The sequence below is a fragment of the Protomyctophum parallelum genome (assembly GCF_964188405.1).
Source record: "Protomyctophum parallelum genome assembly, chromosome: 1".
NCBI classification, from domain to species: domain Eukaryota; kingdom Metazoa; phylum Chordata; class Actinopteri; order Myctophiformes; family Myctophidae; genus Protomyctophum; species Protomyctophum parallelum.
The window spans coordinates 58867353-58885432 of record NC_139697.1 but is presented as its reverse complement, the minus strand read 5'-3'; the positions used below and the strand labels follow the sequence as shown (position 1 = coordinate 58885432).

The window sequence follows — 18080 nt, the reverse complement described above, 5'->3', positions numbered from 1 at the left end:
ACCCATTGTCCTCACTTTTATGCCGTGTGTTCTGACTGTTCTCGGCATTATTTGCAAAGTCGTATCCTAGTTTGAGTCAACGGACAGGAGCGGATTTTTACACTGTACTTTATACTCAGTTAGTTTATCACGTGTCCTGCAGAAGGACGCGACCGCGCTCTTGTTGGCGCTTGATAAACTGAGCTATTCTGTGAACACAGCGAACGTGTTCCTTTTTAAAGTCCTAAACTCTGCTCTACTGTATACACATTACACAGCGGACGTGTCGACAGTTGGCACAGTTTAGCTATGCTATAGCCACGGGTTACTGCTTCACTGTAAACACAGCAAACGTGTTCAGTTCGCATCCCCGCCAACTTTGGGCTCCACTGTGTGCACCGCAGACGTGTCGACAGCGGCAAAGTTTGGCTAGGCTATAGCTACACCTGTACGCAGCAAACGCGTTGCAGGTACTAGCTGATTTTTCCCTCTCTTTTTCTCTGGCCTGCAGAAAGCCGAGAGAAGATGCCAGAGCGGAACAAGCAGCAGCGTCGTCGCTGCAAGCAGGTCTCCCAGAAACGAATCCCTAATGCAGGTATTAAACAATATTTTTTACTGTTGACGGGTCCATTTGGTTTTATCTATCTCAAGAGTTAAAGATATAATAAGGGTCCATTTGGTTAAACTCATATCTGCATGGGGACCACCTGGAACCACCCTCAAGGACCACTGGTGGACTGGCTTATTTTAGCTGCTCAATTACCATTAAAGGAGTTGATAATTCCACTTTGATGTAGCAGCAAATAGTTAAGTGGTTCCCAAACTTTGTCATGTCAAGGAACCCCAAATTGACACTAATTAGCCCGCGGACCCCCATTTGAAAAGATATGCCAGAGACCCCCATAAGAGAAGATCTTTACGGCTCTAGCAGTGATTCTCAACCCGTTTAATTTCGAGGACTCCCAGTTTGACATGCATTAGTCTACAGACCCCCATTAATTTTTTATCTGAGACCCCATTTATATTGTAAAATCAATGTTTATTTAATTCTGAGAGTATAAATGGATCCGTTAGGGTCCAATTTGGTTCCATTTGTACTCTCTCAGAGTTACAGGTCCATTTGGTAAATTTGTTCCAAACTATAATTTAGCTGGGCACCCCCTGGAACTCCCTCGAGGACCCCTGGGTGTCCCCGGACCCCACTATGGGAACCACTGAGTTATATAGTATTGTTGTTTTGTGTGATGTGATATGAATCTCAGAGGCTATTTTTTGGTTACTTTGGTGTGTGTGTGTGTGAGAGAGCTTGGCTGATTGGACATGTTGTGAGCTTGTAGATCTGCTATTTGTATACATTTCATACAAGTCGTCCCCCTGGGTTCACAGTTGATATAGCTTAATGTGCAACATTGTGATTTGGATTGCGCACGCGCACACGCACACACCCCTTCTGAGTCAAATGACTAATTGACATCACCAGCTGGACTGCAATCGTGTTGTGTGGCATCATGTTTCTGGTGTAAAACATTATAGACCATGTTTAAGTAACAATGTGTTAAGCTAAATGATGTGTGTGTCACCAGCCTCTCATCTGCAGTGCTGAAGCTAAATGATGTGTGTGTCACCAGCCTCTCATCTGCAGTGTTGACACTGTGCTGAAGCTAAATGATGTGTGTCACCGGCCTCTCATCTGCAGTGTTGACACTGTGCTGAAGCTAAATGATGTGTGGGTCACCAGCCTCTCATCTGCAGTGTTGACACTGCTGAAGCTAAATGATGTGTGTGTCACCGGCCTCTCATCTGCAGTGTTGACACTGTGCTGAAGCTAAATGATGTGTGGGTCACTGGCCTCTCATCTGCAGTGCTGTTGGTAATCCTGTTGATTAGGAAGGTGCCAAAGCACTATAGAGGGGTGTTCATGTTCATATCTGTATGTCTTTTTGATTGGTGCAACCACTCCTATAGACAGCTGTGTGTGTGTGGCCCGGTGTCCGAGCACGGAAATGTATAGCGTTTGTTCACCACCAGGTATCACTGTTGCACAGCCTAACACACAGACAGGCCAGGGAGGAGGGCTAGTACAGTGCAGTGCAGTGCAGTGCAGTGCAGTACAGTACAGTACGGAACACTCACTTCAGACGGGTCTGATTTTTCATTTCGGAATTAATTGGGCCTTTGAAATATAGTGTAATCAGTTTGGAAATTCCTTTGATTAAGTCATTTAGACAAAATTTGCAACACTTAACAATGCGATGAATGTAGTTGCAATGCCCTGCATTGACATCCCATTGGTCCAGATTGCATTTACGATCTGCTTGTATTGAACAACGTTAAACTCACCAACATTGCAGCTCTAGGCCAAGCTTGAATTATCCTCTTTCAATCTGCCGAGCTTTTGTTTCCTAACAATCCACCGTAAACTTGTTATGAGCTACTTTCTGTCAAAAAGTCTGTGCCGTGATATATTTTTGAGTGGCGCAACCACTCCTATAGACAGCTATGTGTGTGGCTGTGTCCCTGGGTCTGTCTGTCCCTGTTGGGTCTGTCTGTCCTCTGGGTCTGTCTGTCCCTGGTGTGTCCCTGGGTCTGTCTGTCCCTCTATCCCTGGCTGTGTCCGTCTGTCCCTGTGTCCCTGGCTGTGTCCCTGGGTCTGTCCCTCTATCCCTGGCTGTGTCCGTCTGTCCCTGTGTCCCTTGCTGTCCGATCACGAAAATAGCGTTATATTTGTTCACCAAGTGTCACTGTTGCACAGCCTAACACAGACACACACAGGCCAGGGAGGAGGGACAGTACAGTACAGTACAGTACAGTACAGTACAGTACAGTACAGTACAGTACAGTACAGTACAGTACAGTACAGTACAGTACAGTACCACTCACTTCAGACGGGTCTGACTTTTTAAAGTGTTGGAGTGTTATTAACTGGCCGTCCTGCTGCCTCCTGCATTATGTGCAAATTCAAAAGGGTGGTGCGCTGGGGCCGTTCAGTGACTTCAACGAGTGCTTCAAACACTTTAGAAAAAATAATCACCTGCACAAAAATAAATGATGCTGGCCTTACCCATTCTGTACGGGAACCCCTTTTGGTGTTTTAAGCATTAGGTTATGCTTTAGCTATATTGAAAAATAGCAGATCTACAAGCTCATAGCGCGGTACCGAGTGCTATTTTTGAAAGATCTTGAAAATGTGTCGCAAATTTGGAATATATATTCTTTCCGAGAACGTTTTTAACTCAAATCTTTGCTTCTGGAGGAGGGGGTCCCTGGAACGACATATTCTCAGATGGGGGTCGGCGGCCAGGTACATGATTTTTGGGGGTCCTTGACATGAAATGGTTAGAGAACCACGGCTATAGAAACATAGGGTTATTCAGAAAACTGTCAGGATTTAGAAGGCATTTGTAGAATCGTCCTCGGGTCTAAATGGCTTAATTCTCAGGGCTTCTGGGTAATGGAGTCCCAATGCAATGCCCATATATGGTGTGTCATGGCAGCCTCCGTGACGCTCTGTTCTTGCTTCTTGTGTCACGAGGCGTGACGGACCAGTGTTGTTTTTGGCAGGCATTTTTTAGATTTAGTCAGTCTTAGTCTTTTGGAAAAATGCTTAATTAGTCTTAGTCAGTCTTAGTCATTTGGAAAAATGCTTAATTAGTCTTAGTCAGTCTTAGTCATTTGGAAAAATGCTTAATTAGTCTTAGTCAGTCTTAGTCATTTGGAAAAATGCTTAATTAGTCTTAGTCAGTCTTAGTCATTTGGAAAAATGCTTAATTAGTCTTAGTCAGTCTTAGTCATTTGGAAAAATGCTTATTAGTCTTAGTCAGTCTTAGTCATTTGGAAAAATGCTTAATTAGTCTTAGTCAGTCTTAGTCATTTGGAAAAATGCTTAATTAGTCTTAGTCAGTCTTAGTCATTTCTATCCTTGATAGTTTTAGTCGACGGAAACTCCTAAGTGTTTTAGTCAGTTTTAGTCATTTTAGTAAAAGGTTTTAGTCCAGTTTGTCAAATTTTTTAAAATGTCTTTAAATATAATGTCTATAGCGTACAGGTATTAATTAGAGCTGGGACTCTGATTAATCAGAGGCTTTGTAGTTAATTAATCTCGATTCATCGCATATCATTATTTGACCCAAGAACTGTGAGAGCCATTTTTAATTGATTTTGGTATACTAGTGAATCAATGAATAGTGAATACAGCAATAAATACATTGTTTTTGTAGTAATAATATCTCAAAATTAATAATTTATATAGAGCTTTTCTGAGTACCCAAAAATGCTTTACAAGGGGGACATGATAAATCAAAAACAACTTTATTAAAGGAAAAACACTAAGTAAATATAAATAAATAGCTGGGGAAAGTAATATTGAAGGTATGGATGGTGGGGGCATGTCTCTGAGAGTTTTGGGGAATGCATTCCACAGGGTTTGGGGCGGGCTTCAATTGGTGCAGCAAATATGTGACATGACCATAAGAAAACACCTCTGTGTTTCTTCCGTGGACATACAGTAACAGCCATAGCAGATTTTACATTTTATTTGGCCATAACCGTTTAGTTAGAAACCATGTCATCTGGTCGGGTACTTGAACTGCTACTGGGAGTAGGAATAACATTAGCTCTGATCCATAGTGTTAGAAGGAGGAAAGTAGGCTTTCACATCTTTTTTATGTTAAAAACGAGGGGCTGCACAGGCTGCACTTCCGCGGGTGTGAGTGAGGTGTGAGTCCTAACTACGCTATCGACCAGAGCTACTGTTGTTGATTGACGTTAGCTTCCAGGCTAGGCTCGGTGCAACATGTTTCGCATTGAGCCGATACTGGAGGCTTGACGAGGTGCGGTGATATGTGAATTCTTTATTAAATAATTGCACACAACTGTGCTGTAATCCACGCTATCATCGGATAGCCTTTTAAATCCTATTTCCAATCCACGGGGACAAGCAAAGTGATCTCAGTGACACACGCGCGCGCGTGCAGAGATGGGCGTGACCAACAAGGAAAGGAGAGGACTCAGAGGAGGATAGCGGCGAGAGCAGTGACATTATTTGCGGAACATTTTCATGCATTTAAAACTTTGTTCGTCAATCCACTAACATTTTCGTCTAGCCTCGTCTTGTCAGCGATAACACACACGTCTCATCATCGCGTCAAACAGAGCTAATTAGCTCGTCAGCGTCAGTCTTGTCCCGAATTATTTGAGTGTCGTTCGTTTTAGTCCGTCTTAGTCCTGGAAAAAGGGGCGTTGACGTCGTCATTTACGTTATCGTCAGTCCTGACGAAAACAACACTGTGACGGACTGACGCCCGTATATGGTGGCGCGACTGACGGAGACACGGGTTTTGCAGGCTTTCATAGTAATTGCAATTATTATGCAGAATGCCCCATTTCACACAAGTTATCAAATGTATAAATTGTATATAAATATTTAGAAAATGGCAGATCTACAAACTCAGTGTGTCACATCGCATGCTTGTAGATCAGCAATTTTCAAATGGCAGAAGTGTATTTAGGGCTTAATGTGGCTGATGTGTGTTTTGTAGTAATGATCTAAAACAGTGGTTCTCAACCAATGGTCCGGGGACCACCAGTGGTCCTTGAGGGGGTTCCTGGTGGTCCCCAGCTAAATGATGTAGAGTTGGTAACCAAATGGACCCTTATGGATCTTTAACTCTTGAGAGGCTAAATGTCATCAAATGGTGGTCCGTGGCTCAAATGGGTCTTGAGAGGCTAAATGTCATCAAATGGTGGTCCGTGGCTCAAATGGGTCTGAGAGGCTAAATGCCATCAAATGGTGGTCCGTGGCTCAAATGGGTCTGAGAGGCTAAATCTCATCAAATGGTGGTCCGTGGCTCAAATGGGTCTGAGAGGCTAAATCTAAATGTCATCAAACGGTGGTCCATGGCTCAAATGGGTCTGAGAGGCTAAATCTCATCAAATGGTGGTCCGTGGCTCAAATGGGTCTGAGAGGCTAAATGTCATCAAATGGTGGTCCGTGGCTCAAATGGGTCTGAGAGGCTAAATCTCTCATTGACAATGAAAGGAAAAATTAGGTACAGTGCATTGCCACTCACTTCAGACGGGTCTGATGTTTTTCTTTTTAATATATATCCTTTTTTTTTGTTTATTTTTATAAGGAGAACGATGCCTGGTGCTCTTGTCTGGAACCCTCCTCAGAACACCTGGGGGGAGAGGTACAGATTTGGCTCCCTGCCTCTCCCCGGCCTGTGGACCCGGCAGACTGGTGAGTTGTAATTTATTACAGTGTTACAATGATAGTACAATATTACAATTTATTAGTGTTACAATGCTATTACAATGTTACAATTTATTAGTGTTTCAATGTCATTAGCGTTACACTGTTATCGCAAGGTCACTACAATGTTGTTAAAATGTTACAACGTTAGTGTTACAAAAACCGTTTTCGAGGGAATTTGAATAGGTTTTGGTCATTCGTTAAAATTTTGAGGCATTTGCAGTTGAGTTTTTCCCCAATATTTTTAACTTCTACTACCACTACATCTCGGATCCAAATATTATACTTTTACCTCCACTACATTATTTGAAAACATTAGTTACTAGTTACTTTGCAGATATTTGTTTATATTTATTACAAAACATACATTAACCATTTGGACCTGAGGACTTCTATACAAATGCCTTCTAAATCCTGACAGTTTTCTGAAAAACCCCATGTTTCTATGTCAGTTGTTCCCAAACATTTTTATGTCAAGGACCCCCAAAAATATATGTAATTGGCCACCAACCCCCATCTGAAAATATATGTTGTTCCAGTGACACCCCCCCCCCCCCCAGAAGCAAAGATTTTAGTTAAAAAAGTTCGCTCTGAAAGATTTGCGCCACATTTTCAGGATTTTTCCAACATAGCAGATCAACAAGCTCACATTTGAAAACTTATAAAGGGACATTTTGCAGAATGACTACTTTATGTACATTTTTAAAACCTATACTTTTGTACTTTTGCTGAAGTACATTTTAAATTCTGGACTTTTACAGAAAATAAGTATTTCTATACAGCTCTATTGATACTTTTACTTAAAGGACATTAGATTTTTTTCGACCAAGGTTCATGTTTTTGGTTATTAGAGAAAGTAAAAGATGAGTAAATTTTCATTCATTTGCTGCTTTCTTTCGTTTTAGCGATTTTACCCATTTTTGACATGGGGGCGGGACATTCGAACATGGGGCTAAATATGTTTTTATTTACAAAATATTATAGCAATTCATTTATTTTTATTTTTTACTATAGTCCTACTAGACCCCAGGGAATTACATCTGTCCACAAAAGATCACGGGAACCCATTTAGGCCTGAGGCTGATTCTAAAAACTATATTTATATAGCGGAATCAAAATGTTTACATTTTTGAATACTGTACAGAACCCAAGTATGGTTTCCCGATCTGAGTGGGTAAAACACCAAAATGGGTTCCCGCCCCGAAATGGGTTAGGGTGAGGTGACAAACTGACACCCCCCCCCCAGTATCCTCCTTTACTATAGTAAATAATATTAAAGAAATTGCCATAACATTTTGTAAAAAATATATATATGTTCGAATGCCCCCCCCCCCCCCCCCCTGTCAAAAATAGCCTAAATCGTTAAAACGAAAGAAAGCAGCAAATGAAAATAAACCAATAAACACTCATCTTTTGCTTTCTCTAATAACAACCTAAAACATGAACCTTGGTTGACAAAAACTAAAGTCGTCCTCAGAAATGAGATAATTCCAACACTGCTTATACTTTTTAATAGTATTCATCATTGCTGTTAGAACTATTGTATTTTTCGTAGCGACAGCATTGCAGTGGCAATACCTTGCATTGCACTGCAAGCTGTTGTGAGCTTGTAGATCGGCTATTTTCAAAATCTTTGCCTTTCTGATGTAATTACCAATTTGGCTAATGTTTGATAATTTTTGTTATAGGTGGTTGCTTTAGACTCAGCAATCGTCTTAGTTTATTTTTATTTGTCATTTCAGAGATAAAAAAAAAAAAAAAATGTAGTGGAGTAAAAGCATAATATTTGCCTCTAAGATGTAATGGGGTAGCAATTGGGGGGCGGAGCTTTTTCATTAGGGCGGAGCTATGCCCAATTGTGGTCCCAAATCCTACTATAAGTGTGTGTGTGTGTGGTGTGTGTGTACGGTTGTAATCCATGTAACTCAAGAACAACCGCAGTTTGGCCCACCGACTTCAAACTTGACACACACGTTCCACACCCCCACAGGGAGTGCAGTGCCCGGCCTTGAGTCGGTGGCATACACGGTTGTCCAGAAACACCACCAAAGGCCCTGTTCAGGCTCTGCCAGTGGACCTAATGAGCCCAAATCCCTCACCTGTGCAATTTCCAGTCTCTGCCTCAGCCAATTGATTGCCACGGCAACCCCACACCTGTTAATTGATTACTTAACCAGTCCACTTGTCACAGTCAGTTTTCACTCTTCAGGCACAGACAGATACAGAGACCTCCATATACAGTATGGGCACAAAAGGGACACAGACGGATAGTTAAAACGGGTGCTATGACAAGTTGACAACGGGTATTCTTAGGTTCCCTAGTTGAATCGTTCTCAAGTAGAACCCGGTGGCCGACGGGCACGTACAGGTGTACGGTAGTCATTTCTAACACTTTTTTTTTGTTTATTTATTTTTAAAGGAAAATTATGCCTGCTGCCCTTGATGTCTGGAATGCTCCTTGAGAACACCGGGGGTAGGGTCAAGACTCAAGGGTCTCCCCAGCCGGTCAACGATAGTGGGCGCGCTATGTTGTCTGGAATCCCCAAATGTACCACTCAAGCGGGTACATTGAGGTACATTAGGCCCGTCACAAGTATTAATACATTATTTAAATTACAATAAAAATACATGAATAGTGAAAGTATCAGATCTACGAGATCAAAATGGTTTTGAGCTCCTAGATCTGCTACTTCCACTACGTTCCAACATGGGAACGATTATGACTATTATCCCAAAAGTTTTGCGATTATCACAAATACTTATTATGTAGTAATTGTGATGGGCCTAAGGGTGTGTGTGTGTGTGTGTGTGTGTGTGTGTGTGTGTGTGTGTGTGTGTGTGTGTGTGTGTGTTTTCCCTAACTTGTCGTTTCCTTCCCGCCAGGTTGGCCAAATGTTGTTGTTTCTGTTTGATTAACCCCCTTTTGTAAGGGGGGGCTGGGCTGTGTGAGTCTGTGTGAGCGTGCGCGCATGTGTGTGCTGTGTGTTTTCCCTAACCTTTTGTAGTACTTTCCAGGTGGCAAACGTTGAATTTGTGTCACTCTTCTAGTGACACAAATGAACAGATATTAATTAGTGCAGCTCCGTACCGTATTACCCTACATAGCTATTAGGACGTTGTGGTGGTGTGGTTGTTAATGCATGCGTGCGTGCGTGTATGTATGCGTGTGTGCGTGTGTTTCATTCAATGAAACAATTGACGAATTTCATTTCTTCAAGACAATCTACGAATTTCATTTCCCATCATTCATTGGAGTCCCATCATGGCAAGGTAACTATATTACCTATACTATATTGATTAAGGGAAACTGCTAAATGCCTAAATTGTACATTGTTGATAAAATAATATTAAATATATACACAGCAAGGTGTGTGTATTTTTATTATTTTATCAACAATGTACAATTTGCAATTTAGGCATTTAACAGATGCCCTTAATCCAGAACAATTTACAGTAAGCAAGAACAACAACTTGCTAATAATGAGCATTTTTCTTTTGTTTTGTTCTCTCTTTCTCTAGCCTATAGGTTGAAGCTAAATATATTAAGTGACAGATCACATACTACTTCAACAGAAGATGATGCTACAGATCTCGACTCCTAACCACTATTGCTAATGAAGAACCGTACAGTCATGCTACTTCTCATAAAAGAAGATTGATATATGAGGAAAATATACCAGCATCCTTCCAGAACCTGCACATCAACTAGCCAGTGAGCTTGGCCAGGACGGAATCCACAGTAAGAGAGGGCAAAAGTGCTGGGCTGGATGGCATTCCCCCCGATGGTCTTAAAGAACTGATCTCGACCTAACGTCAGCCCGGTGCCTAAAGCTGGAGACCTCTCAAAAGCAGACGACTACCGAGGCATCAGACTGACACATACCACCACAAAGGTCCGTCCATCCATCTTCAACAGCTTCTCCATAGTCGGGTCGTGGGGGAAATGGCTCCACCAGAGAGCTCCAGACCTCCCTCTCCAAAGCAACATTAGTAACTTGATTGTGGGGGATCCCAAGTCGTTCCCGGAAGATTTTGGAGATACAATTCCTCCATCTCATCGTTGGGCTTCCCAGTTGGATGTTCGAGGATCTCCCTAGGGAGAGAGGCATCCTAACCAGATGTCCGAACCACCTAAGCGGGCTCCTTTCCAAGTGAAGAAGCAGCGACTCTACTCTGAGTAGACATTGTCACAAGTAAGACGCGCAAACGCGGGAAGCGAACCCAGCTCTGTGTGTGTGTGTGTGTGTTACAGCTGCGCCCTCTGGTGGCGGGCGGGTGGTGTCACAGCGGGACAGACACACAGACAGACACGATCTGCAGGGTCTCATAGTTAGTGCTCACTGAATTCGCAATCACTGCGTTCGCAATAATGACATTGTGAAGGGCAGCGATCCAGGAATCCCGAGTTGGTGTTTGCTAGACCTCACTCTCGCAGCAACTAATGTTGACCAGACCTCATCAAACCCTGTACACTCAAGGCATGCTGCATATATGACCAGTCCTCATCAAACCCTGTACACTCAAGATGCGCTGCATATATGACCAGACCTCATCAAACCCTGTATACTCAAGACGTGCTGCATATATGACCAGACCTCATCAAACCCTGTACACTCAAGGCATGCTGCATATATGACCAGTCCTCATCAAACCCTGTACACTCAAGACGCGCTGCATATATGACCAGACCTCATCAAACCCTGTATACTCAAGACGTGCTGCATATATGACCAGACCTCATCAAACCCTGTACACTCAAGGCATGCTGCATATATGACCAGACCTCATCAAACCCTGTACACTCAAGACGCCCTGCATATATGACCAGACCTCATCAAACCCTGTATACTCAAGACGCCCTGCATATATGACCAGACCTCATCAAACCCTGTACACTCAAGACGCGCTGCATATATGACCAGACCTCATCAAACCCTGTACACTCAAGACGCGCTGCATATATGACCAGACCTCATCAAACCCTGTACACTCAAGATGTGCTGCATATATGACCAGACCTCAAACCCTGTATACTCAAGACGCCCTGCAAATATGACCAGACCTCATCAAACCCTGTACACTCAAGTCGCCCTGCTGCATATATGACCAGACCTCATCAAACCCTGTACACAAGACGCGCTGCATATATGACCAGACCTCATCAAACCCTGTACACAAGACGCGCTGCATATATGACCAGACCTCATCAAACCCTGTACACAAGACGCGCTGCATATATGGCCAGACCTCATCAAACCCTGTACACAAGACGCGCTGCATATATGGCCAGACCTCCCTCTCCAAAGCAACATTTGTAACTTGATTCTGGGGGATCCTGAGGCGTTCCCGGAAGATTTTGGAGATATAATATATATTGCATATATATTATATATTATATATGACCAGACCTCATCAAACCCTGTATACTCAAGACGCGCTGCATATATGACCAGATCTCATCAAACCCTGTACACTCAAGGCATGCTGCATATATGACCAGACCTCATCAAACCCTGTACACAAGACGCGCTGTGTTCTGCCCCCCCCCCCCCCCCACCTCAACAGTGAAGTATGTACTGTATGTATACCCTGTGTGTTCTGAGCTGTGTTCTGTCCCCCCCCCCCCCCCACCTCAACAGTGAAGTATGTACTGTATGTATACCCTGTGTGTTCTGAGCTGTGTTCTGTCCCCCCCCCCCCTCCACCTCAACAGTGAAGTATGTACTGTATGTATACCCTGTGTGTTCTGAGCTGTGTTCTGTCCCCCCCCCCCCCCCACCTCAACAGTGAAGTATGTACCGTAATTTCCGGACTATAAGCCGCGGCTTTTCCCTAAATTTGGCTGGTGCGGCTTATATTCAGGTGCGGCTTATAGTCCGGAAATTACGGTATGTTCTGAGCTTCGTTTTTCACTCCGTTTCCATATCCGTGTACGCGGGTAGGTATTTCACTGTGTTGCCATATCCGTGTACTCGGGTAGGTATTTCACTGTGTTTCCATATCCGTGTACTCGGGTTGGTATTTCACTCCTTTTCCATATTCCACTTTATTTCTTTAACTCAAATCATCAGCGGTTGGTTCAGGTTAACTGAACAAGATCGCACAGATAAGTACGGTTTAACTTTCTCTCTGTTTTTTTTTTTTCACTCCGTTTCCATATCCCGTATATTACTACCTGAGACGAGGGCGTGGCTGCACAGCATCGAGCTGGACATCCCATGATGATGATCCACTAAAGAAGACGTCCAAGTCTCACTCATTTTGTAATGATTGTGTATTTGTAATATGCGTTTCATGTTGATTGTAATATTATTATATTATGTTGACTGATATATTTTATGTGTTTACCCCATGTGTTCTGTGCTGTGTTCTGCCCCCCCCCCAAACCCTGTACACAAGGCATGCTGCATGCCTTGCATTTTTTATTTTTTATTTACATGTCGATTTCAGCTCTGACACTTATTTCAGAAATGTTCCAGTTTGTGAAGAGTCTGCCTGTGCTATTAACTTTTTGATTGATTGAAATATTTATTAACAGTTTGTAGAATTTACAGTACATTTTAAGCACAAACTCAATACAAAGACTGTCAACTGTGAGTGGACGACCCAATTAAGCATTACACTTGTTTACAACAGGGTCCACATTGTTCAATTCATCAAAACATTTAAAGACATACAGACATTTAGAGACATACAAATAGACATTTCTATGTAGCTAAAGTACAGAACAGGAATTCATCATATGGGAAGCAAAAACGGGAAAAGATACAATATACAGTGAGGGAAAATGGGGGGGGGGGGGGGGGGGGGGTGGGGGGGGATTCAGATTTTACAGAGGCCAGTTTCGAATTGCAGCCATCCGTAGGTGCCCTTTGAGAGCGGTTTTGAAGGAGTCAAGGGATTCACATGTCTTAATGACTGTTGGTAGGGCGTTCCACATTTTGGTGGCATAGGAGCGAAAATAATTTAGTCCCTTGTTTGTGCCGAATCTGGGTTGTACATGGTTTGTTGCACTCCCTCTGGTGTTGTGGGTGTGGACTTCGTTTACATTAAGGAAGTATTTAGACAGGTACATGGGTATCTTGGTGGTGTATCGAATCTTGTGGACCAGACCCATTGCAAGATGCTGTACTCTGTCGTCGACCCTAAGCCATCCCAGCCTGTCAAAGTGGGCAGGGGTGAGGTGGGTTCGGGGGGTGAGGCCAAGTAGGAGCCTGACCAGTTTGTTTTGGGAGGTCTGGAGCCTTGTTTTAAGGGCCTTTGAGGTGCTGTGGTACCAAGAGGTGGATGCATAGTCAAAGAAACCTTACGAGGGCTCCTGTTAAGGTCTTCAAGGTGTTTTTGCTGACCAGTGAGGAGATCCTGTAAAGGAATCTTGTTCTTTGATTGACTTTTTTGATTACGTTGGTGGCCATTTTATCACCGGAAAGATTGGCCTCCAGGATGGAACCTAGGTAGGTAATTTCATCTTTTCGTGTGATAATATTGTCACCCACTCTAACCAAGAAGCCATCTGCCTTGCTGAGTTTACTATTTGATCCGAAGAGGATGGATTCAGTTTTTCCCAGGTGTAAGGATAGTTTGTTATCAGCGAGCCAGGTGCAGATTCTACCGAGTTCAGAGCTGAGGGTCTTTTCAACCTGCAGTTTGTTCCTGTCCGAGACCAGCAGTGCTGAGTCATCTGCGAACAGGAACAAGTTGCAGTCACAAGCTGAAGTCATGTCGTTTACATAAATTAGGAACAGTAAAGGCCCTAGTATGCTTCCTTGTGGGACGCCACAGCTCACTGGGAGGGGAGGGGACAGTGTTCCGTTCACCTCCACCATCTGTTCTCTCCCCTCCAAGTAGGATTGCATCCAGCTCACTGATGTGCTATCAAAACCAATAGCTTTAAGCTTGTTAACCAGTATGGAGTGGTTCACGGTGCCAAAAGCCTTTTGGAGGTCCAGCATGACCATGCCGCAGTATTTTCCAGCATCCACCTCGTGTTTGATGTGATCGCTCAAATAGAGGAGGCATGTGTCAGTGGAGTGGGATGTTCTGAAACCAGATTGGAACTCGTACAGCAATTTATTAGAGGCAAGATACTTTTCAACCTGTTCATAGACAATTTTTTCCATCACTTTCGAGATGGAGCTTAGAATAGAAATAGGGCGGTAGTTGCCGGGTTCTAATTTACTCCCTTTTTTGTACAAGGGGGTTACTTTGGCCAGTTTAAAATCTTGGGGGACCTGTCCCTGTTTGATGGAGAGGTTAACTATGTGGATGATGACTGGAGCTATGGAAAAGGCTGAGTCTCTGAGAAATTTGGAGGGAATATTGTCATGGCCAGTGGCCTTGTGGGGTTGGAGGGCACTCAGTTTTTTAAGTACCTCTGTTGTTACCATTGTCATTTTAAAATCATCTTTACAAACACCAAGGTTTTTGTAGAAGGCTTTGATGTGCTCTACACCAAAACGCCCAGAGTGGGAGGGCAGTTTGCTAACCAGCTTTGTTGCAATGTTTGTAAAGAAGATGTTCAAGTGGTTGGCTACATCGAGTTTGTCAGTAATGAGGGTGTTATTCGATTTGATGTTTATGTTAGTAAACCTGGTTTTTAGTTTCCGACCACAGCCTAGTTGATTGTTTAGTAACTTCCATAGCTCCCGAGGATTGTTTTTGATTTCCTCGGCTTTATCATTGATAAAGTTACATTTGGCTGATTTGGTCATGGCAATTACACTGTTTCTTAGCTTGTTACACTGGGCTTTTAGGTTGCACAGTTTGGTTTGGAGATCACTGTCGAAGCGCTTGCACTTGGCTAGTTTGGACTTGCATTTAAGAAGTACAGAGCATTTGTTGTCTCTGGCTTTCATTGCAGTCAGTATGTCCGAATTCATCCATGGCTCCGAGCGGGTTTTGACCCTGACGGTTCTCAAAGGAACCATGATGTTTAGTACTGATGTAAATTTGGTTTTAAAGCCAAGCCATGCTTCTTCGACTAGTGAGCTCCTGAGCACATCGGACCAATCCAGATTCTCCAGTTCAAGGTTAAAGGCCTCACTAGAGTAGGTTTTGAGGTCCCTAGATATGACTGTTTTGTGACAGTCAAACTTTAGTTTTTGTATTTTGCGGGTACAGAAAATCATAAAATGATCACTGAGCCCACATACAATAACCCCTTTCTTTGAGATTCTGGATTTGTCCGAGGTCAGAATGAGATCAATGACAGTTTGAGAAGAATCACACACTCTTGTGGGTTGGGTAATTAGCTGACTTATACTATGCAGATCACAAAACCGACTAAATGACTTGAACACAGGAGCTTCCTTATGACGCATATCCGTATTGTAGTCGCCAATCAGGATCTTCTCTACACATTCCTCCCCAGCTAAGCACCCCTCAAGTATATCATAGAACTCATTCTGATCAGGGGGTCTATAGACGGTGCCCACTAATACCGATTTAGCATTTTTGAAAATTAATTCAACTCACACAGTTTCAATTTCATCATGCTGCAAGTCAGTAGGAGTAATGTATTCAGTATCTTGGTGAATATACATGCACACGCCACCACCATGCCTGTTTCTGTCATTTCTAATGACTGAGTAATTTTCTATTTCAATCTCTGGGTCTTTAGTAGACTCATCAAGTTTAGTTTCAGAGAAACACAGTATGTTTGCCTTACCGTTCTGGAACAGATGTCTGATCTCAGCTAGTTTGGGACTCAAGCTATTCACATTCAAATGGAACAGGTGAAGGCCGTTGGATGCGCTGATTGTGTTAATTTCGTCTGTGTTGAAGTAGTCAGAGGTGTGACCGAGGATGGGCGTGTCCGCGGCTGAGGTGTGAGTGGGGAGGGGCGGTGGAATGTGGGGGGTGGCGCCGTTGAACATGTCTGAACATGTCTGAACATGTCTGGACATGTCTGTAGGCCAGGTCAGATCCATCCTGGTGTCTGGGTCCGTGGCTGGGGTGGGAATGGGTGGTCTATTATCCTCTGTAGTCCTGGGTTGACTGTGGGTGTGGGGGAGGGGGTGGTGTTCCTCGTTCAGCTCCATGATCACTGCCGCTGGGGTGGCTTCGGCGAACAAGACGCCTGCGGTGGTATGTGGGGGTCCGCTGGCGTTGGTTGTCTGCAGTTCATGGGCTGATCTTGAAGTTGCGTCCGTGGTCCGTTCCGTGGGGGAGGCGCTCGAGGCGCTCGCGGCGCTCTGGAAGGCGTGGAAGCCGTGGTGCGTTGCGATGGGAACGGCCGTTGTTTGCGGAAGCAACAGTTGCTGCTGTGAGTGCAGTCTTGCTTGTGATCGGGTAACCGGTCCAGGATTGAAGTGAATATCTCCCGATAGTAACAAGAAAAGAATAATCACAGTTCTGCGATCCATCTTGCCAGTCGGGGGCTTGTACTTGCGATTCGGGTTTGCTGTTAACAGGCCATGAATCGCTGCTGATCCAAAATAAATGTGTTTACATTCAACGCCAGTTAGAAGGTAAAAATCGCTGTGAAACTCCTCCGCTTCGATTCCGTGACGTTCCATCTCTTCTTGGTGGTGTAAGGTCCATGTTGGATTAGAGTATGCGTCCGTAATCCATAGCATGAAGAGGAGGAAAAAGGCGGAAAAGGTTGAAAACATAGCTAAAAATCGCTGTTGTCTGGGGAGCTCTCTGAAGTGCGACCGATCCGTTCGAGGGTCAGCTCAATCAAACTCATTTTTGATAAAGGGTTTTTTCTCCTCTGGTGAAAAGCTGGAGGTTGTGCGATGGCAGGCTCTCAGTCAAATCTGGTCACAAATAATCCACCCCTTGCCCGTGATGTTTTGTTTTTCCTTTCTTTTCTAGTAGTCACAGAATGTTTGTCTCAATTACGACCGTTTAGATAAACACAGAGGTTTACTCTGTTCTTCCGCGAAAAACAAAACAAAAAACCTTTTGTCGGTCATCCGTCCTAGCCCATTCGATGTGAACCCTTGTTGGTGTTTTAAGCATTATGTTGTGCTTTAGCTGTTGAAAAATAGCAGACCTATAAGCTCATAGTGTGGCCCCCGAGTGCCGCGCTACAAGCTTGTAGATCTATTTTTTTTATCTAAAAAATGTGGTGCAAATCTTTGAATATAATTCATAGCGTTTTTAACTAATCTTTTTTTTTTTTTTTAAGATATTTTTTTTGCGGCTTACGCCTTTTATTGATTTTTTAAGGGACAGATAGTAGGCTGACAGGAAACGGGAGAGAGATGGGGGGATGACATGCGGTAAAGGCCGTGTCGGGTTCGGGAGTCGAACCCGCGGCACACCACGACTGGATCACCAGTCCGGTGCCCAGACCATTACGCTACGGCCTGGGCCATTTAACTCTAATCTTAAACATAAACACAAAATAGTTTGAGAACCACTGACATAGAAACATAGGGTTTTCAGAAAACTGATGATTTAGAAGATTATTTTAGAATCGGGCAGGTCTAAATGAGCTAGTTGGGGTTCCTTGAAAATAGCATGCTGGCCAAAAATAGAGGAACATCACTGAAGACGAGCATTTATAGAAAAGCTTCTCTCTTCACTGGGAGTATTAAACATAAAATAGTTTTCTAAATCTAAGTCTTCTAAATCCTGACAGTTTATTAAAAACCCATGTTTCTATGTCAGTTCTTGTAGATTTTCACACTTTTCTTGCATCATTCTTTGGTAATATTTTACAATTTGAACCAATGTTTGATTTTTGTTATATTGTTGATTACTTTTGATGCAGTAACTGTTTTATTTGTTTTCATTAGAGGAATTAAAAGTCCTTACATTGTAACTTTAAAGTGTCTTCCAATGTAAAACCTGACTGACTTTCCTTAATTAAAATTCGAGTCAAAATAGCACCCTGGCCAGA

At 43.3% G+C, this 18080-nt stretch overlaps 1 protein-coding gene across 1 annotated transcript in view; it reads right to left on the bottom strand.

Moving 5' to 3' along the window:
- LOC310878033 (dynamin-like GTPase OPA1, mitochondrial) overlaps nucleotides 1-16593 on the bottom strand; it is a gene marked incomplete at both ends in the record, with an annotated part of 41527 nt that extends 24934 nt beyond the window's left edge. Inside the window, one exon of the mRNA XM_083792084.1 lies at nucleotides 15897-16593. Within this exon, the coding sequence (XP_083648210.1) occupies nucleotides 15897-16593 (697 nt within the window). The remainder of the gene's footprint in view (nucleotides 1-15896) is intronic.
- Nucleotides 16594-18080: the final 1487 nt, after the last annotated feature.